The sequence below is a fragment of the Ictalurus furcatus genome, chromosome 5 (genome assembly GCF_023375685.1).
Source record: "Ictalurus furcatus strain D&B chromosome 5, Billie_1.0, whole genome shotgun sequence".
NCBI classification, from domain to species: domain Eukaryota; kingdom Metazoa; phylum Chordata; class Actinopteri; order Siluriformes; family Ictaluridae; genus Ictalurus; species Ictalurus furcatus.
Window position 1 is genome coordinate 4,494,230 of NC_071259.1, and position 21,227 is coordinate 4,515,456.

Sequence of the window (21,227 nt, forward strand, 5' to 3'; positions counted from 1 at the left end):
AAAGCACTACTTGCTACACCAATGGCATTATTATTTTTTTTTTTTAAGGAAAAATAGTTTAGACTAATTTGTTATTTCTTTATAAGTGATGTAAGAAAATCTTTTTTCCAGACTTTTTGACCCTGCTGTAAACCCTCAGTCACAGACAGTAGGCTTGGGACACAGAGTGACTTTACAGACTATTGGCTCTGTCCTTTCAGATCATCTCTCTCCAGCGTGACCTCCAGCAGACAGCTGCCACATTACAAACATGACCTCAGTCAGGCCCCCTGAGGACAGGACACACACACTCCAACACACAGCCTGTTGGGAATGCACCACTCCCAAAACAAATCTCCATGCCGTTGTGCAAGAACAGCTTCATCACTCGAGATGTAAGCCAAAGTGGGAGAAAACATCCAAACATCTCATCACGTCTAGAATTCGATGCCAGTTGAACAATCTCAAACAATTCAATGCCAGTTGAAGTTTCACAGTGTCTCACAATGTTAGTGAATCTCATATATTCCAGAAAATATTTTTATTCCCATTACTATTTCACACGAGTCATACATTATATCCATCAGATCATTTACCGTGTTTGGCCAGTAGAGGACAGTGAGGAGACTTGCACTCTGGGTTCAGCAGACTACTGTAGAGAACAAAATCAACTACCAATTAATATTTTTTTTTTCCTCAACAAACTAATACATTATATTTCTCAAAGAAAATCACATCATTCTTCACTGAGGTGAAAAAGTAATGCTTAACACAGAGGCCTTTAATTCAAAATAATTTATTGTAATATTTAGTAAAGTTAGCACGTTCGCCTCACACCTCCAGGGTCGGGGGTTCGATTCCCACCGTGGCCCTGTGTGTGTGGAGTTTGCATGTTCTCCCCGTGTTCCGGGGGTTTCCTCCCCCAGTCCAAAGACATGCATGGTAGGCAGACTGGCATGTCTAAAGTGTCCGTAGTGTATGAATGTGTATGCGAGTGTGCCTTGCGATGGATTAGCACCCTGTCCAGGGTGTACCCCAGGGTGTGTTTTATTTTGCCAACACACACACCTGGATAAAGTGTTGAACCACAGCGCTCTCTGATGAACCACTTGTTTAATCATTTCTTTATTTAATCCATCCTTTTTTTGTTTTGTGTGTGCCATTAACAGTGATTGAACTGCTTGCACTGTATTAAAACAAATTCCATAAACTTTTGACTGGCAGTGTGTTTCATCTTATCTTATAGGTCACAGAAGAACAATAAAAGACACTGGAAAATCAAGTTTTGGTTTAATCGTCAGAAGATAAGAACAACATTTCTGGGAGAAGTTTTTTTTTAATTTTCCCCCACATGCACACTACAGATTTTGCTTGTGAACGCCTCTCATAAACATGATGGCAGTGTTTTTTTTTTTTTTTTTTTTTATAGGTTTATCCACATCATACCGCGATGGATGTCTACTGAATGCAGAGTTTTGAACGATATAAACACTGTGGTAAGGACGTTCTCTCTTTTACTCTTTGGTAAGTTACCAGCAGTAACGACGCAGCAATGAGATTTTTCAATCTGCGCTGAGAGAAACGAACGCTGAGCTCTGATCACGTGTTTAAAATCGTTATAACTCGACTGCATCCGTCTTAACCGACATGGCTACACTGCTGTAGAAATCCCTGGCATCCGAACGCAACTCTATACGGCAAAAGATGAGAGGAAATATTGGTATGCGTTCCTTTTCACGTGACTATTGCACTGTTTCTCTTCATACTTCTGTTGAGACCATAAATGTACAACCATCATCAAATTACTATTAAATAATAACATAAAGAAATAAAAATAAAAAAAGAAAGAAAGAATGAATTACAAGACTGGCACCAACTACAGCATTAAAGGAAGAAGGGAAAAAAAGTTTTAAAAAAATAATAATAATAAAACAAAAAAACCACTGAACTAGTACAGCTAGAAAAAGAACGCGCCCTGGGTCCCTTTTAACAGTCCAAGGAGCGCATCAAATAAATAGTAATACAGTGTTGTCTACAAAACAGTCCAAATACTATTACTTTAACTAGTTCTCTCAATACCTCTCTTTCTCTCTCACTCACTCCCTCCCTCCCCCACACACAATTCATGGACAGTTCTTTAAAAAGGGAATGAAGTAAAGGTGATGAGGACAATAACATTAGTTAATTCATGACAAAGTCACATTCGAAGTAAAAATCTGTCAGAGTTCGGATTGCAAAAACGAGGGAAAGAAAAAAAAGAAAAAAAAAAAAAGCCCCATAAAACTACTGGCTAGAGTGTGAAATCTGGGGGCTGCACTTATCCACATTTCTGGGGCAATATATAAATAAGAATAAAAAAATAATATAGGCTCGGTACCTTTGCTACCGCGTCCTGATTTAGCCTTTGTCAGGAATCAACAAGTTTGGAGGCTTCTGTTGAATGTGATCGGCTAATAATCAAACCTGACTCGCTTGATCAGAATAGCAATCTAGAATTTTAAGAACAAAAAAATAAAAAAATAAAAATAACTGCTGGCCAAAAAGAAAAAAAAAAAAAAAAAGTTAGTTAGCTTGTGAGCGAACTGCAGCTACAAAGATAACTTTAGATAGCTGGCTCGCTTAATTATTACACAGAGTATTTTGCACTAAGTGTTATGCTAAAGACTTTAAAAAGAACTGGTAGTTGTGATTTGCAATTCACTGATCACATTTAAACGTAGCCCCTCACTCCTGTTCACCCATGAACACCCGTGACATGGCAAAAATCAAGATCTATAGATTGGCCATGAAAATAAAGTCCAAAATGCGTACGGGTGTGGGGCGGCTGAAGCTTAGAGAAGCGGAGAGAAACTAACGCCTTGTCCACATGTATATGGATATGTTTGAATACATAGGTTTTACCCTTCTGTTATTTAAAAAATATATATATATTTCACACAATGTGGTGTTTTCCTGCATTTCAGTATCTTGCATGATCTTTACATTATTCTTGAGGCTTTTGACGTACATTTTTGATGCACTTCTGCCACCTACTGGGCTGGTATGGTCATGTAAGCTTTTTGGTGGAGACATTTTTAGAAAGAAAGAAAAAGAAAAGAAAAAAAAAAAAACCACACTCACTTTTTGAAAAGCAAAGTGGAAAAAAATATCCGTAAAGGTATGGACAGGGCCTTAGATCATTGCATGAGAGTACACACCTACGCCTCATGCTAACCTCTCATTCAGTACTTTTCACATTAACACATGTTTAAAGGCAGCAGAAGTCGTCTTTAATTTTCTGAGCTTCGTATCCAAACTGAACTCGTGACGTGCGGCTCACCAGGCACTGTCTCAATGAAGAGCGATGGCTCTTCATTGTCTCAATGAAGAGCCATTCAAACCATTTATAGTCATTTATCAACATTATAATGAAAAACTTCAGGATCGTTCCCAACAGTAGGGGCCTGGGAAGGAAGAGAGGTCAAAATTCAGTCAAGTCCAGCAGTTCCCAAATCATGTAGGATGATGGATGGGATTGGCTTCAAAAGCCCCAAACCCTCCTTCAGGCCTTGGGGAGGTGTGGGATTCACAGAACTTAGGCTCTACAACATATTCCAAAAACAAAACAAAAAAACCTCAGTCTAAACAGTCTAAGTTCCCTTCCAACTATTTGATTTGTTCATGTCCTATAAGGTGACAGGAAGGTCTGTAGAGCCCAGCCCTTCCTCCAGCCACTGGACGGAAGGCCCGCGGTTGAGTGCGGCTCTGCGGTGGATGCGCCTCAATCGGAGCACGTAGAGCATGATGGAAAGGAGCACCACCAGGAAGCAGGCCAGGAAGAGATAATGATTGTTCATGAAGGTGAAGCCACGGTGCCAGTGCGAGTGCGAGCCCTTCAGACTCTCCTGCTGGATGTCCCTGATATTACAAAAAATTGGGGTTTAATATTAATACGAGTGTCTCGTGCTACATTCACTTTCAAAGCATTATTATTATTATTTCATAAGGATTATCTTGGACAGTTAGCTAAACAAGGCATGTATCTGTTTACTCCAAATATCTGTATCTATATGACGAGGCCCTTGCTCAGGATGAATGAATGACATTAATGTTAATGAAACTGTGGGTCCTTTCTTTGACCCGCGAGCTTCTTATCTGACCACTCGCTCGAACCCGATACTCTACTGATGTAGGCTTACCTTAGAGGTAGGAAGCGTGTGCGGTACAAAATGGCTCCCAGAGTCCACTGCACCTCTTTATCATAGACAAGCAGAGCCGTTTTCAGGTTCTCGTAGCCCCGAGGGAAGGAGAAACCTGAGTGGAACACCTCATACACCCATGCTGACTTAAAACACTGGTACCTGTGGAGAGACGGAGAGGGCAACATACGTTACCTCTAGTTCTTTTAGTGCTCGTCATGGCTATATATTATTTATAATCTGTGGATGGAAATGGTACTTCAGCCTGTGCAAGTCTGCATGAGAGGCATAAAGGCCACGGTCAAAGCGTTCTCTCAACATTTTCCACTGGGTGGCGCAGTAGTCCTGCAAAAATCGATCAAAATGTGTTCACAGAAATCCCAGAGCAGGACCAAATAAACTCTAATTTAAATTTAGGTAGTATCTTTCCTAAGCACAAGGACGTTTCATAAATCCTATATTTAAACACTAAAGAAAATGACAGAGTGGTCTAAGCCTACCTTTGCAGCATTGGCGTATTTGGTGGAGTTGTAGTCTCCGCCCATGCGCAGCACATCCTCTGTGCAATAGTAAAACTCGGAGAAGCCGTAGAACTGGCTGTTTGTGAAGTCGATGGGGGCCTGGTAGACACCGTTCAGAGAGGTGCTGGTCTCGTTGGTGCGGTTGAGGAAGGGCTGAAGCTGCAGGCGGCACTGCTCGAAATCTCCACTCCCACGCAGGTGCAGCTTCTGACCGGCGGGACCCACCTCGTCCTGGAGGTCCAAGGGCAGGCACGGGTCGAGCACAGGGGTGTCAGGAGTCTCACCACGATGTTGATCCAGCAGCCTAAAAGAAAAAAAAAAGAAGGTAGACATCAGGGCAAGAAATATGCATCATTAGTTGACTAAACCACATTTGCCGTCAATACCTGAAAGAAACGAATATTCATTCCTGCCTCACAAAAAGTGCTGCTTTGTTAAGCAGGTGATTTCAAATTTCGTAAAAGTGACCCGTGTAGTTTTTACTTGTTTTGAAGGCGAGTGCTGCCGATGAGGTTTTCCTCGTATCTCTGGCGTGCTGCGTTCCCACCGAACCCCAGGAACGTCGAAACGTAAACACGGTACACATGTTCAGTGCGATGAGCGTCACAGCCGAGGTTAAACTCCGCCAGCAAATTCTTAGCCACCTCTTCCTTTCAATGCAAATGAAACCACAAACACAGACAAATCAGACACGTGTGAGCTTGCCACGTGGTACGTAAAGGAAAAATAAATAAATCAAAATCTACCATCCTTCCCAATGATGTTAATACATGCGCACTACAAGCCATAAGTGCCAAGCACTGACGTTAATAAGCATACGCTGGTACACTGTTTGTTTTCGTGTTAGCACTGCTAAACTAGCCATCTTTAAAACATTTAGGAGAAAAAAATGGAAGGCAAACTCATCATGCCCTCCAGCCAGGAGAAGTAATGCATATAAAAAGCTGTAAAAAGTACATGAATGGAACAACCTGCTCCTAGACGATCAGATGTTTTAGCGAAACACCAGCCTGTTAGTGAAGAAACAGTGTAAAATAAAGCAACCTGGCAGCCAAAGTTCAAATCAAAACACACTGCAAAATGTCATAAGGCTGATCATTTTCTCTGGAAAATAATTACGCCTTATACACAACCACCACACGGCAGACAGATTTTAACCCAAAGCCTCAGCACTACAGGCCTTCTCGGTCCACAGGGAAGGGTAAGATACGATAACCAGGTACCACAAAGACAAGAGGAAAGCATGTCAGTGACCAACCCAAGCTTTTGGCTGTAAGAATAAAAATTGTTGTAGATAATAACCTGTTTTTGGGAAGCAAAGCTTACAGTTTTGGGCACTTCGTATGCTATCTGAGTGGAGACGCCGCCCATGTCCAATACTCCGGCCGTGCGTCTGCGCACCAACGTCTCCTGCTGGTCTCCACCGGGAACCTGCACCTCCACGACTTCGTCACCTAGGAAGACACCATGATGCAAGTGCACAGTTAATAAGAGATGGAAAAGTGCAGAAGAAGAGGGGGGGGGGGAATATTTCTAAACCAGAAAGCCAATTCAAGCCAACCAGCAATTAATGGGGCCAAGCACCAAGACATTTGGACATCTTACATAGCTTATGTATAATATATTGAATGCAATTACACTTGAAATGGCACAAAGGCTTTGTATGGTTTTGTACCTAGCACAAGTATCTAAACTACTAAAGTAACGCTCACGAAAAACATTACAGGAAACAGGCTTAGGAGGCCAGAACCGTTCTCACCAAGACAACAGGTACATTATTCCAAGACAAAATATTGAATGCATGAACCACTAAGTTAATGGGAAGTTAAAAGGAACCTTAAAAGCTTTATTTTTTTTTAACCCTAGTGTTATGAAGCTTAAGTCAGGTGCTGTGTCTCAAATTAGAAATGGTGGTATGACACTTGAGCAACTGAACTAAGCCAAAGTTCATTAGTATGCTTGCCTTTTTATTGACGATATCTATAGTAGTAGTGTAGTATAGTAGTAATGAAGCCTGTAGTCACTCAGCTTATCAGAAAGAGGCCTATAAATTTACAGATGTTGGGGGAGTTCAAGGACATTAAAGGCAAGCAGAGATAAAATCTTGCTGGTAAACTTTCGCCTAAAAATAAACCACAAAAAAGGCAGCTGTAAAAGATGGCCTTGGATGCAGGGCAGTGTTCCCAGCACACTGTACTAAGATAAGACATGTTTCAAAATCCAGGTACAAGTCAGAGCTACATTTTAGGAGTAGAGAACACAGTGAATCATTCGATGATCTCTGCAATAAAGAGCTGCGATTCTTGTACAGTTCGTAAGAGAAATCTTGCAATCAGCATCATAACCTCAAACATTTCATCCATCCATCTTCTATACTGCTTATCCTTTTCAGGGTCACGGGGAAACCTGGAGCCTATCCCAGGGCACAAGGTGGGGTACACCCTGGACAGGGAGCCAATCCATCGCAGGGCACAATCACATACACATTCACACATGCATTCATACACTACGGACATGCCAATCAGCCTACCATGCATGTCTTTGGACTGATGGAGGAAACCAGAGCACCCGGAGGAAACCCCCGCAGCACGGGAAGAACATGCAAACTCCGCACGGGGAAAGCAGCGTCGGGAATCGAACCCATAACCCTGGAGGTGTGAGGCGAACGTGCTCAAACATTTCATTATAAATCATTATGTGCTGTTTAAATGGAGTATAGAACATGGGGGAAATTCTGCTTTTGGATGAAAATGAATTCAAGTTCAATGTGTTGGAGAAGCAACGGTTTCTTAAGGGCGGCAGGTATGAAGCAGAAGACTTTTGGATACTGGTCACGACCTTGGATTTGTGGATCTAGAACCAGCATCAGTGAGCGATACCATCCGTTCAAGGCCTGAATATTTATGAATTTTAAAAAAAATTTAATGAATTTTAAAAAAGGATGAATCAAATTTATTTTATTTAAATATGGAATTTATTTTAATTAAATGATCTGAATTTCTAAAAAAAAAAAAAATCCTTTAAACAACAAGCTTTCCTAAAAATGATCAAACACAAACACATTTTCAATTTGGATTTTCATTGCCAAATCGTACCAACTAGCTAGATCTGCCTTATTGCTCATCTTGATTTCAGTGAAACACCATTCAAACTACTAAAAATCAACAAACACTGTGACACTGCCTTGATGTTTGACGTGGGTGAGGTTTCTTATTTGCCATGCAAAGTCAGACCACGCAAAGCAGTTAAATGGCACAGAAAACGTGATTTCTGCATTGTGTATTAAATTAACATAAAGCGTTTTTTTGTGCAATTTTATAAACTACAAACGTCAACCTTGCAAGTTTTCAGTGCTTGGCCCCCTACCAGCCAACAACTAAACCACTACTATACTCACCATCGTCCACATGATTGAACCTTCCCAGCACAAAGTTAATCCCAATCCACGCATACACACCTACGAACAATGACATACCAGGACAAATCAGTGCCCTGAATACATAATTAGCTGAATGTACTTTAACATTACAGGTCAATTAATAACAAGCTGTCTCACCTTCCTGCTTTCCTGAAATGACTTCCACGTGCGAGTCAGAAAAGAGGAAGTTGAAATTCACAGGAATATCCGTTCGCAAGTCCTCCAGTAGCGCCACCTGCTGACTAAAAGGCAATACAACGTATAAATAACGCTATAAAAATAAGGAACGCTATTGTTATTCACAGCGACTAACAGAGGAGTCAGTGCGAAAGGTACCTCTCGGGCAGAACCCTCATGCCTGCAGTGCACAGTATGTATAAAGGAGTTTCCTGGTGCTTGGCCTTGGGGATGTGTTCAGCAGCAAAGCTTAGCAGAGGGTACATGTAATCGCTGGCTTTTCCTGGTGTTGTTGCATATTCAGAAATACCTGCAAAAAACAAAAAGAAAGAAAATAAGAGGTAAAACACATGGTTACTTTTTTTTACCGCTTGCCTTCCTGTCTTTACACTTTGTAAGACGTAAAGACGGTTTATTAAATGGTCAAACTGTCCCGTTCTTCTACTTTATCTCCACACCGACCTGGTTTGATTTTCATGACCACCGGTTTGCGGTTCTGGTCTCTCATTTGCCGGATGTCCAGCAGGTCGTGAGGATTTCCGTTGTGCCGAGGCCAAGTGTACACAAATACGCGTGAGCCGCTGCTCCCGCAGTCCACCACCACGCCGTAGTTCAGATTGGGGTTACTCGTGTCGGTGGCCTCCATGTCCGTCACCCGTGACAAACGTCTGGAAGTGAGGAGGACAGTTTACAAAATGTTATCAAAATATCTCCATATGGATAACGCTAAAAGTAGCACACACTAAATCCTAAAAATTATTTAATTCCCCACACATGATATGTCTATCATAAAAAATTTCAACATGTTAAAAGAAGCCGACCTGTGATAGTGCTTGTCTTGGAGCCAGATGTTGTGACCTTTGCCTGTGGCCAGCAACAGGTAGAGGAGACCCGCAAGCACCACCACTGCACCGAGCAGGAGCAGCTGCCTGAAGGAAGGGAGCATGAAGCGGGGAAAGACGGCAGGAGAAAAGCTGAAGTGCCATGATGCTGGAAACAAGCAGGAAATACTGATCCTGCGGGAGAAACGGATACGGGAGAAATGAATAAACGATGACAAACCGATGAGCATGAGTGATGCAGAACTGGACTCCTTTCACGTACTAAAGAAACGATGATCACAGAACATTCATTTTATAGCTGTAATCAAATTAGGCCAGTATATGGCCAAAAGTATATGGACACCTGACCATCACACCATATGTAGTTTTTCCCCAAACTGTTACCACAAATGGTAGAAGCCCGCAAAGATTCAAAGCACAACACAATGATTCACTTTGAGTTACAGTCATCATGACTTACCAGTAATGAATTTTAAGACTTAGAAGTAAAGAATAAAATACTTTGGAGGCGTCCTGTTAGAGGAAAATGATCTAGTGGAGTTACTCTTACCACCCCAAAGAGGTTTGTTTATCAATAACTGCGCACAAGTGCTTTATTCCTCTTACACCACACAAATGTGCCAACGATTATCTTCTTTCTTTTTTTTTCCCCATTAAAGAACGATGTGTACTTTTTATCCATTTGTAGTTATGTTTCATGTTGCGGAACGTCCACGAAACAGGTTAGTATCTGTGATCCAGAAACATGTTAAATATCTAGAAATACAAGATAAAGTGGTTACTGACGACGAACGAGTAGATGATGTATTTAAGGAATGTAGGTAGTGTGGTTGTTGTGTAGCAGGTCCAAGCTATAGTCTTTGCTGGTGTCCTGGTTGAGAGCCAGAAAGGCCTCTGGGAAAAAGGGAGCTCAGTGCACATGGCACGCTCAGCTTATCGTACCACCCTCTGGAGAGCTGCCTATCCTGCTCGGTCCTGTTCCCAAACCGGGCTGTTATGCTTCCCATTAGGAAGTGTTAATGTGACCAGGCCATAACAGGTCCTGCGTGGCCAAAATGGTCCCCTCTCTTCATGCTGAAGTCCACTATAAACTGGAGGACATTGTTCTCTTGGCACCAGTTCTCCAGGATTTTTCTCCTCCAGGTAGGCCTTCTCATCGTTATCAGAGATCACCTTTGCCCACCACAACAGTGTCGTCAGCTAACTTGCACACAAGTGTACAATGAATACAGCAGGGGGTCCAGTACTGCTTGAGGTCTGTCTGTCTAAGGTAGTTAGGAGATCCACTGGCACAGGGACGGGCTAAGTCCCAGGTCCTCCAACTTGGTGGTGAGTTTGGAGGGAATTATAGTGTTAAATGCTGATCTGTAGTAAAACAAACAGCTGAGCATTTTGACATAATTATCTACAGCAAGCGGTGCTGGATCATGATAGTGAAGGACATCAGCCATCAGTACAACGGACTCGTCTTTCCGTTTGGCTCCAGGGAAGCGCTTCCGCTTCTTGAAGGCCAACACAGAGAATGAAGAGGAGCTTCTTCCTACAGGCCGTTCAGACCCTCAACCAGGTCACCACTAAAGGCTAGAGCTTGGACTTGTTTGTGCAACACCCACGACACCTACATTGCTGTTAATGTACCCGTATTACCCCTTATTTATAAATATTTACATACATACATCACCAATCTACCACCAATCTTTTATATCCCTTATATTATAATTTTTTTTCCTTTTCAACCTGTATAGAAGTAAGTTCTGGTTTACGTCAATTCTATTTGATGACACAGACATTCGGAAAAAGCATTTCACCGCACGTCGTACTGCGTACGGTTGTGTGCGAGACCAGTAAAACATTTCAATCTGAATTACGTCACGCACATTAACATCATAAAGCCCTGCTGTTATAGAAAATTCATCAACACCTGTGGTATCATAAACTGTATGAATAACTGTACGATTTTTAATAGTCCTTTGTGACTGTCGCTTGTAAGACTGTACGAACACGATCCTCGCCGTAAGCCACGTCACACGGAAGGACCTCAGTTGTCATTAATGTCGGACTGTACGACGGTCAAGACGCAAAAAACGCACGCACGCAAGACGACGACTCGTACGGAGTAGGAGAAGCCACACTACAGTATTCTGCCTCAAATCTTCTGACACTGCCAGGATTTAATCGGAGGAAATATTAGATCGGGGAACATATCGACCTAGCGATCAAAGACTAGAGTTTGGCCTAGGATTATAGGAATCTTTTAGGATTCTCAAAATTTGTCTCAGACGACCAAAATCGTACAGCGTGAACCCGGCTTTTTTTCCAAGAGTTTGAATCATGGTAACAGATGCTGTTTAAAATAAATAAATAAGTAAATAAATAAATAAAATAGTCTCATGGACCTACCTTCCCATTGTGTACTGTATCCAATGGTAATAAATTCTGCAGGAGCTGTAACCTTCACACCTTTGAGGAGATCTCCTCTAAACAGGAGTTCTCCTTATGGGCTGCCATCCTCAGCCTGGCAGTGGGGGAGAGAGAGCGAGAGGTGATGGAAACAGCAATGCTGTTAGACTCAACTTGAACCTGTAATAAACTCAGCCACATGTGAAGGAAGACGTGGCAAAAAAAAAAAAAAAAAAAAAAAAAAAAAAAAAAAAAACACACCCTGCTGCTCACATGATCATCTTCCACATGTTAGAGCACCTCGGCACGGTGCTAACATATGGATCACATAATATTTAAATAACACCTTTAACACATTTCAAATAAAACTGGGCTGATATTTAATGAAGGAAAAATAAGAAGTCAAGCTATTTATACATTTGAACAACAAACACAGATCTGGCAACGTTGGAAAGCCGGAAAAACAGTTAGTGTATTGAGTATTTCTAATACTAAAGTGCTCAGTAATGTTTGTACTACTTTTATTAGTAGTATTTTATATTATATAGTATATTGTTTATTACTTAAATTCTTGCTAATGTGCCAATATATAAATACCCAACGCTACCTTTCCTACATTTGTATTATTAAATGCTATCATTTCTCAAAACAGAGCATTATATTATATTTATATTATATTATATTATATTATATTATATTATATTATACTTGTTGTCGTGAACAACTTCCTACAAACCGAGGAAGACAAGCTACTACATAATTATTGTCGTTGTTATTGTTATTAATAATTTTTATCATGAAGGTAGACTAGAAAGTAGTGACTCTTGTAGCTAGCTAAATAAGTTGAAAGCGTTACTGGTTAGCTGCCCAGGCTAATGGTCTCGCGCTGAATTACGTAAACTTTATCTTAAATTACCTACCGTTGGCCAGATTAGCAGCAGCTAGCTGTTCCATCGCGGGAAAAGCTGTAAAGTCAGTGTCCTAAATGATAAAAGCCGGGTAGGAAACATCTAGAAATGTACCTCCGCTTAATAAACGAACGGCGGTGAAATCCAGTTCCGGCACCGCTGCTAAATGCTAATGCTAACGGTATAACTTCCGAGTCGACAGAAAGCATGTGCGTAGACGAATAGTCAGCCAATGCGCATGCGCAATTCTTTGGCACCCTTTATTGACAGCGAGGCACGCGCCGATGTTTAACGAGTCACGTCAGTATGAGTGACTGGTATACAGGTTCATCTCAAACTATTAGAATAATTAATAATTATTAATAATTAATAATGAAAAAAAGTAGAACTTTCATATATTCTAGCTTCATTACACATAAAGTGAAATATTTCAAGTCATGGAAATGAAAAATCCAGTATCTCAGAATATTTGAATAAAGAATTTATAATACAGAAATGTCGACCTGAGAAGAGCTCTTATCAGTTAATTAACTCAAAACACCTGTAAAGGTTTCCTGAGCCTTTAATCTCTCAGTCTGGTTCAGTACACAACCACAATCACGGGGAAGATGAAAGTAAATGTTGCATTTCATTTGGAAATCAAGGTCCCAGAGTCTGGAGGAAGAGTGGAGAGACACAGAATCCAAGTTGCTTGAAGTCCAGTGTGAAGTTTCCACAGTCAGTGATGATTTGAGGAGCCATGTCATCTGCTGGTGTTGGTCCACTGTGTTTTCTCAAGTCGAGAGTCGATGCAGCGTCTACCAGGAGATTTTAGAGCACTTCATGCGTCCATCTGCTGACGAGCTTTATGGAGATGCTGATTTCCTTTTCCAGCAGGACTCGGCACCTGGCCACAGTGCCAAAACTACTAGTAACTGGTTTACTGACCTTGGTATTACTATGCTTGATTGACCAGCCGACTCACCTGACCTGAACTCCATAGAGAATCTATGAGATACACCAGACCCAACAATACAGACGAGCTGAAGGCCGCCATCAAAGCAACCTGGGCTTCCAGAACACCTCAGCAGTGCCACAGGCTGATTGCCTCCATGCCACACCGCATTGATGCAGTAATTTGTGCAAAAGGATTAAAACCCCAACCAAGTATTGAGTGCATAAATTAACAGACTTTTCAGAAGGTCGGCATTTCTGTATTATAAATTCTTTATTCTAATATTTTGAGATACTGGATTTTGATTAACATGAGCCATAAACCATAATCCTCAAGATTAAAACAAAAAAGGCTTGAAATATTTCACTTTATGTGTAATGAATCTAGAATATGTGAAAGTTCCACTTTTTTAATTAAATTACAGAAAAAAATTACTTTTCCACCATGTTCTTTTTTCTTTTTTTTTTTTTTTTTTTTTTTAAATGCACCTGTAAACGTTTTAGCAGGGTTTAACAAAATGATCAGCCAGTCTTCTTTTGGTTTAATGAAATAATCACAGAAATACATAGAATGTTATGAAATAGAGAGTCTGGGGCTGATTTCTTTCTTTGCCCAGCCCCTTAGATTCGATCTCCATTTGGGCTGATATTCTTTAGTCCAAAATACAAAATTATTTATTCTATCTATCTCTCTTTTTCCTGTAATATAATGACCAGCCGTCACTGCTGTACCAATCGCCACAATAATCCCAATCACGTGCAATAAATCAATAATTAAATATGATACAACATCGTTAAGCATCATAATGTCATTTTTATTAGAATACATATTACATATTACTCCAAAGGCCACTCTTTAAAAAGAAAGAAAGAAAAAAAAACACATAGGCTGTATTCAGCGACAAGCTTATCTAGTTATTTGCAACAGCTGTTTTCATTGATCTGTGTCAGGAGTCTTCATCACGTATATATACGTCCACCCATCTTTTACGTTGCCTTCCTAAAGAGAAACAGACAAACACAATAAATCTTTGGATTTGCCATATCAGAACAACCCATTCAAGCTACACAAATATTGTACTGGCTTCATTTAGAAGAACATAAATGATGGAGAAAATAATTATTTATAGACTGTAGGCTTTTTATCTATAGACACTAGACTGGGGCGTAACAAATGCATGAAAATGCTGGGGAAGGGGGGGATCTTTAGGGGATTGGGGGGGGGGGACAAGAGCAGAGCGAGATAATGACTATAGAGATGTAACCATAACCATTTTGGTAGTTTACTTATATTGGAAGGTGATTCTTATTCAAAGTAACAATTTAACCTAGTGCAAATAAATCCTGGCAAGTACAAGAACATGCAAATGAAGGACACACAACCATCTCTATAATATATAAAAAGAGGAATGGCAATGAAAGAGGAAAGAAACACACAGCCTGAGTCGACCCAGCTCTCTCTCCAGCTCCTCGTCGGTGATGTTAGTGTCAGGCACGGAGGGCAGAGAGCGAAATAAAGTGTCATCCAATACACTGGTGTCTTTAGTAGAGACAGGGCGATGTGGAATCTCCGGTAGTGTTAGACTTGTGTCTGGAACAGTGTCTTCCAATAAAGACTTGAGCTCCTTCTCCAGCTCTTCTGATTCTCCTTCAGCTGGGATGAAAGCAAAGTCATTATCGTTACATTACTCACATTTAGTGGATTATAGGTGAGGATTTCTGCTTCATTACACAAAAACCATCTCTCTTGTTTTAACACTGCACATTGTACTGGAACTGTAGGCACCAAAAAACTGTAGGTCTATTCTTTTACTCTAACATCAGCCAACTAGAGTATCGTGGTTTTTGGGATCTGCTCAAGAGAAACTAATGGTATTTGCCGTCTATACGATACAACATCTTTATAATGTGATTTTTGCGTTTATAACATTTGTGTAATGTTATCATAGTGTTTATAACTATTTAAACCATCTTTGTTATTTTATTGTCAAGTATAGCATCTTTATAATCATATTTTTGTGTTTGTAACATCCTTTTTATGTTATTTTAGGGTTTTTTTAAATAACATTGATATAATCCATTCATCCATTTTCTGTACCGCATATCCTACACAGGGTCGCAGGGAGCCTGGAGCCTATCCTAGGAAACTCTAGGCACAAGGCGGAGGACACCCTGGATAGAGGGCCAGATCATTGCAGGGCACAATCCCACACATTCACACACTACGGACAATTTGGAAATGCCAATCAGCCTACAACACATGTCTTTGGACTGGGGGAGGAAACCAGAATACCTGGAGGAAACCCCCCGAAGCATGGGGAGAACATGCATACGCCACGCACACAGGGTGGAGGCAGGATTCGAACCCCCAACCCCGGAGGTGCGTGGAAAACATGCTAATCACCAAGCCACCATGCCATCACTGCTAATGACATTTTTAAAAATCCATCATCAATGAGACTTTTTGTCGGTCATTTTGTTGTAGCTAATATAAACAGAAAAAGTTAAAGTCGATGTTGAATTTAACAAATCGGTGTGACGCTTTCACTTGTCTCTCAAGTTCTTCTGCTTCTCATTTTTTGAATGTGCAATGGAAAAACAGCAATATTGGTCCCTTTGGTGAACTTAATGGCGACATACTTGAGTCTAAAGCTCCTCCAGCCAGAGTCTGGTTAACTTCATCCTGAGTGTCACACAGCTGAGAGGAAAGGAGAGAAGAAGAAAAAGGGACACTGATGTAATCTCGGTGATAGAAAAACTCACAATTACACATGGACACACACACACACAAATCTCTCACCTCCTGAATCTGATCAACCAGGTTCTCTGCTCTCTCAACTGTTATGCCCTTCAGTGAAATTCTCAGAGCTGCTACGCCTGCCTGGTATGCCTGCATCACCTACAGTGAGAGCGCGCACACACACAGTATTATCCTCAATCCAGAAAGTTTCAAATTATACGAGAAAAAACCTACAATACGCTGGATGCAAATGTGTTCACACAATATCAATGTAAACCAAAAGAAATGTGTATTTTACCAGACGATCAGTCTGTGAGCTCGCTATCCTGTCCAGGATTCCTTTGACTGTTTCGAGCTGAGTGTACAGCCGATCTGCCTTACCCTCTACACGCTTTTTACCCCTTAGACATCTTAATGCCTGGGCAAGAGAGAGACACAGAGAGACAGAGAGGCTGTTTATTAAAACTCTGTTATCAGTAATCAACAGATAAACATCCTTAATAGACAAAAATATGTCAAACAAAAAACATTTTTAAAAAAATGTTTACTGTAATAATATCCTCATACCTGTGACTTCTTCCCCTCTTTTAGCAGAGCCCTTGCCTGTTCTTTACATCTGAAAATATAAGTGATAAGACTTAACCTCATTAAGGCCTCGTTAATGACTTAGCCTCATTAACCAAACTCCAATTCAATTTATATTACAAACGTACAGCGCAAAAGTGTTAGAAGTAAAGTCTATTGTGCTGTACCTGTATGACAGGTAATACTGGTATAGGTGGGCAGTGCTTAATGACATTCTTGAGTATGTATCTATGATTGTGGTATAGTAATGAAAAAGCTAAGGAGACAAGGTGCCTAGTGACTGAAGCTGGTACTAAATGATGATGGAGGTTGGGGCCCCGTTAAAACTGAGAGAGGTGGGTGGAAGGCAGCTCATCATTAAGAGGCTACAATGGGAGAAGTGGCAGGAGTCAAAGACTACGGGAGGTGTGGGAGGGGTCAGCCACTATTGAAGGGGTCAGCCACTATGGGGAGGGGTAGAAGGGGTCAGCCATTATTGGAGGGGTCAGGCATTATGGGAGGGGTGGAAGGGGTCAGCTAGTATGAGGAGAGGTGGAAGGGGTCAGCATTTATGGGATGGGTTGGAGAGGTCAGCATTTATGGAAGGGGTAGGAGGGGTCAGCCACAATGGAAGGGGTAGGAAGGGTAAGCCACTATGGGAAGGGTAGGAAGGGTGAGCCACTATGGGAAGGGTAGGAAGGGTCAGCCACTATGGGAGGAGTAGGAGAGGTCAGCATTTATGGGAGGGGTCAGCCACTATTCATTGTGCATGTATATAAAAATGAACCTGAATGACCTGTCAATCTAGCAAAATGTTATTAATTTATATAAATGAGTTTGACTTACTTCTCCACTTCTTGCCCCAGGGCCTCAACTCTCTCTTCCAGCAGCTTCTCGCTACGTTGGAGCTGGTAGATTCCCAGATCCACCTCACTGACCGGAGACACGCGGCCCTGTCCTGCCTGACTGAACTTCACCAGCTGGACAGAAGAAGATTTAATGCACAGTGTTGTACAGAAAACAAACTAAACACACACGACTTTGTAATAGGAGTTGCTATGCTGTGCACCTTTTCCTCTTCATGGAGCGAGACGGTGACATGTTTCTCCCTCTGGAGCTGCAGCAGCGCGAGACACAGTGTGGTCTCATCGGGACAGATATGAGAGGAGAAAGAGCGCAGCTCCTGAAACAAGAGCAGAGAGCGCCCCGCGAGAGGAGAGCTCCGATACGCAGCCATCAGTGCTGCAGCCTTCTCCTGTAACACGCAGGAGAATTAACATTACGATACCGGGCACAGTGTTTATGAAACCGGTACTCATCCCGTAATCTTAAACCGCTAGGAACTTACTTTAACCAATTCGATTACCACAAACGACTCCTCGAGTGGAACTCGCCCACTGCCCAGTAGAGCGGACAGCGTCCACTTCAGAGGTCTGACTAACAACAACCCGACGCCCCACGACAGCCAGCCGGAATCTACATTAGCAGCAAAGTCGGATTCTTTCTGCACTTTACCGCTCCTGTAAGGGAAATGCAACCATAACCATAATAGTAATAAGTTACTTTACTGATAGAGTTTCTTCTGTTTTAAATGAAATATCTCACTTTATTTCATTATAATGCTTTTTAGATTTATAACGAGATGTTTCGGACACACAGAAACTACTCTTCTGTTTTAATATTCACACTTATTTATTTGGCACACATTTATTTGACTTAAAAATTGTTGACCACGCCTTTAATGGTCTCACTCAACAGCTGAGCAGTGCTAGGATTTTTATTTAATCCTAAGGCAGTAGTGAAATAAATAAATCAATTGAATTCAGCTTTCCACCACTGTTCTTCTTCTGCACTTTTCAACCTTTTTTTTCCACTCTACAATAAAGAAACGAGCTAAGTATTCAGTATACGAAGCGGTATTGCAGTACCTGATCATGCTCTGTATAACGGTGCTTAGGCCTAGAGGAACGCTCCCCTTTCGCCGAAAACTTTCATTCAGGTCCTGCAAGCTCATGCAAACAGATCCGTGCCGTCTGCAGCTCTGCACCAGCAAAGGCGTCCAGAAGTTCATCTTGCTGTCCCAGTCAGCCGGGTCGACCTCTCGGTTCTCTTTGAAAGCCGAGAACAAGAAGGCCATCCGTTCGTCATCTTCCCAGTCAGAGGGAAATTCGGAGGAGGACGTCCCGACTTTCTGCTGTAGTGAAACTGGCATTGTGCTACAAAAAAAAAAAAAAAAAGTTAAGAAGTTTAGTGCACATCATAATACACAAGGTTGATAGTATGGTTGCTAACTCTTAATCATGGAAAAGCTTCATCAGTGTATAACGACAGAATCTCATTCACAATCAGTCCAACGCGGTGACATCACTGCATTAAACGTCCCTATGTTGGTAAAAGCACATCTCTTTGAAACTCTACCCTCTTCGAAAGGAATAAACTCCAACCATTCATCGCTCAACCAAAGGTTTGTTGGAAAAGCAAAAAAACAAAACAAAACACAGAGACGAATTATGTTTGCTGCAAACAATCTGCTAAGGTTGAACAAGACACGCCCCTAGGGGTGGGACATACATATTCAAGCCCGCATTTAATTGGACAAACAAAAGAGTAGTACAGGATGAGTCATGAGAAATTTTTTGATTGTTTTCCTGGAAGCGATGAACTATAAAACTATAATAGAAATATCTCCAAAAACTTTCTTTCTTTATTTACATTTTATTTTCTAAAAACCTATACCATCTAATTGTGTCCATAATACTAAACGACAGGTTTGTTTTTAGGGCCACTTTAAGTTAAAGTAAATTGTGTATAAGGAGCAGGGAAAGAAATAAAACTGCGGATCCTATAGATTAACACAGTAAAACACAAAAGCGTTAGATATTATTACAGGTCCATACATTATTATACATGATGGCAAATAAACATCTCAGTCGGTTTGATCAGTAATGCGATCAGTATAAGCATACAAAACTACAAACTAAGTGATTGCTATAAAGAGATAAAAACACACAATATGGCTACTGAGAGAAGAAAAACAGACTGAAGCTATACACTAAGAGCAAAGGTTAAGTATTTATATCAACTAACCTTAATTTTACGTTTCATATAAGGATTAGTAGGTAAACTAAGCAACATTAACGCCTTCTTCCGGCATCTCTGCTTTAGATAGGTTGATAAAAACCTTCATGTTTATTCACAGAAAAAGAAATCCTAAACGTCAAAACGAAAATCTCGTCCCCGTTTTCCTGTTATGGTGTTTTGCTCGAGCTACATAGGCCGAATCCTGAACTATTATTAAGAGCACTTAATCCGCTGCGAAATAACGTTTTCTACACCCTAAGTAGTGTGCACTACACGTCCGATAATGAGTCGTTTGAGTTTCAGCCAAAAAACCCGGAAAACAGCTCAGCGCCTTCTTCTTCTTTTATTCTAGTCGTTTATTGGTGATGAAGCGCCACCTGGTGGTTTGGAGTAACGACAATTGCAGCGCTAATAAAGACAAACCACTCCCCCCATCCATCCATTTTCTGTACCGCTTATCCCAGTGGTTTTCAGCGTGGGGGCCACCAGAGGGCGCCCGGGGGGCCTCAACAATTTGGTGTGAAAAATAAATTCTCACTCTCAGACAACCACACACTCACACAATCAATTCCTGATGTAATGTAATGTAAAGATGCAAGATGTAATTATTAATTTTAAAAAAAGGGGGACATATTCAAAAGTCTGTATTTTTAACGTGTTTTAAAGACATCTTGCAAAAGGGGGGCCTCGGTCAAATGTTAATGCCATTTGGGGGCCTTGCCCTGGAAAAGTTTGGGAACCCCTGGCTTATCCTACTGGGTTGTGGGAGCCTGGAGCCTGGAGCCTATCCCAGGGAGCATGGGGCACAAGGTGGGGTACACCCTGGACAGGGGGCCAATCCATCACAGGGCACAATCACATACACATTCACACACCCATTCATACACTATGGACACTTTGGACATGCCAATCAGCCTACCGTGCATGTCTTTGGACTGGGGGAGGAAACCGGAGTACCCGGAGGAAACCCGCACAGCACGGGGAGAACATAAAACTCTGCGCACACAAGGCAGTGGTGGGAATCGAACCCCCGACCATAAAAAAAAAAGTCATTAAACTGAGCAAAAAATAAGAAATAAGAACAGTGAATTTGAAGTATAACTACAAGGATAAGCTTAAGAATACAATAGGTGCACATTTTCTGCACTGATTTTCACTGCACTATGGTGCCAGATGAGCAGTAGGCCCAAATCCCTTATTTTTGATGATTTAAAAAAAAAAAAAAAAAAAATACCCCCCCCCAAAATTATAAAAACCATCAAAGAGCTTCTAATGGTCTCTACTACAAATACCGTTACAAAAAATCAGCAATAATTAGCATTATTGGTCCTTAATGGTATCCACTATACATAACATGCCACCAATAGAAGGCAGTAGAGACCCACAGGGACCATTAAAGTTTTAAACTTTAAACTTTAACTGCATTTGCTGCAGCAGTTTGTAAATGATTCTCATGATGGACATTCAGCTGATTGTAGTGGAACCT

The 21,227-nt window shown here is 41.2% G+C and overlaps 2 protein-coding genes across 4 annotated transcripts; both read right to left on the reverse strand.

Annotated features, from left to right (window-relative positions):
- Window positions 1-1,252: 1,252 nt before the first annotated feature.
- On the reverse strand, window positions 1,253-12,775 carry entpd4 (ectonucleoside triphosphate diphosphohydrolase 4). 3 transcript variants are annotated; one of them, XM_053624314.1, is made up of 13 exons: window positions 12,436-12,775; window positions 11,516-11,630; window positions 9,095-9,289; window positions 8,736-8,941; window positions 8,433-8,583; window positions 8,235-8,338; window positions 8,076-8,135; window positions 5,981-6,132; window positions 5,162-5,328; window positions 4,658-4,982; window positions 4,417-4,502; window positions 4,158-4,319; window positions 1,253-3,876 (listed from the first exon to the last, which is right to left on the reverse strand). In XM_053624314.1, the coding sequence occupies exons 2-13, from the start codon at window positions 11,521-11,523 to the stop codon at window positions 3,645-3,647; spliced, it is 1,848 nt and encodes a 615-aa protein (XP_053480289.1). In that variant the 5' UTR covers window positions 11,524-11,630; window positions 12,436-12,775; the 3' UTR covers window positions 1,253-3,644. The 3 variants fall into 3 exon arrangements, with proteins under 3 accessions (XP_053480289.1, XP_053480286.1, XP_053480287.1); XM_053624311.1 differs by lacking the exons at window positions 11,516-11,630; window positions 12,436-12,775 and having other exon boundaries at window positions 9,095-11,489; XM_053624312.1 differs by lacking the exons at window positions 11,516-11,630; window positions 12,436-12,775 and having other exon boundaries at window positions 6,005-6,132; window positions 9,095-11,488.
- Window positions 12,776-14,150: 1,375 nt separating this feature from the next.
- On the reverse strand, window positions 14,151-19,933 carry chmp7 (charged multivesicular body protein 7). The gene is made up of 11 exons (XM_053624315.1): window positions 19,748-19,933; window positions 18,589-18,876; window positions 18,009-18,180; window positions 17,730-17,915; window positions 17,507-17,640; window positions 16,664-16,712; window positions 16,395-16,514; window positions 16,157-16,255; window positions 15,997-16,054; window positions 14,794-15,010; window positions 14,151-14,356 (listed from the first exon to the last, which is right to left on the reverse strand). Exons 2-11 carry the CDS (start codon window positions 18,870-18,872, stop codon window positions 14,344-14,346), a joined length of 1,332 nt encoding a protein of 443 aa, XP_053480290.1. The 5' UTR covers window positions 18,873-18,876; window positions 19,748-19,933; the 3' UTR covers window positions 14,151-14,343.
- Window positions 19,934-21,227: the final 1,294 nt, after the last annotated feature.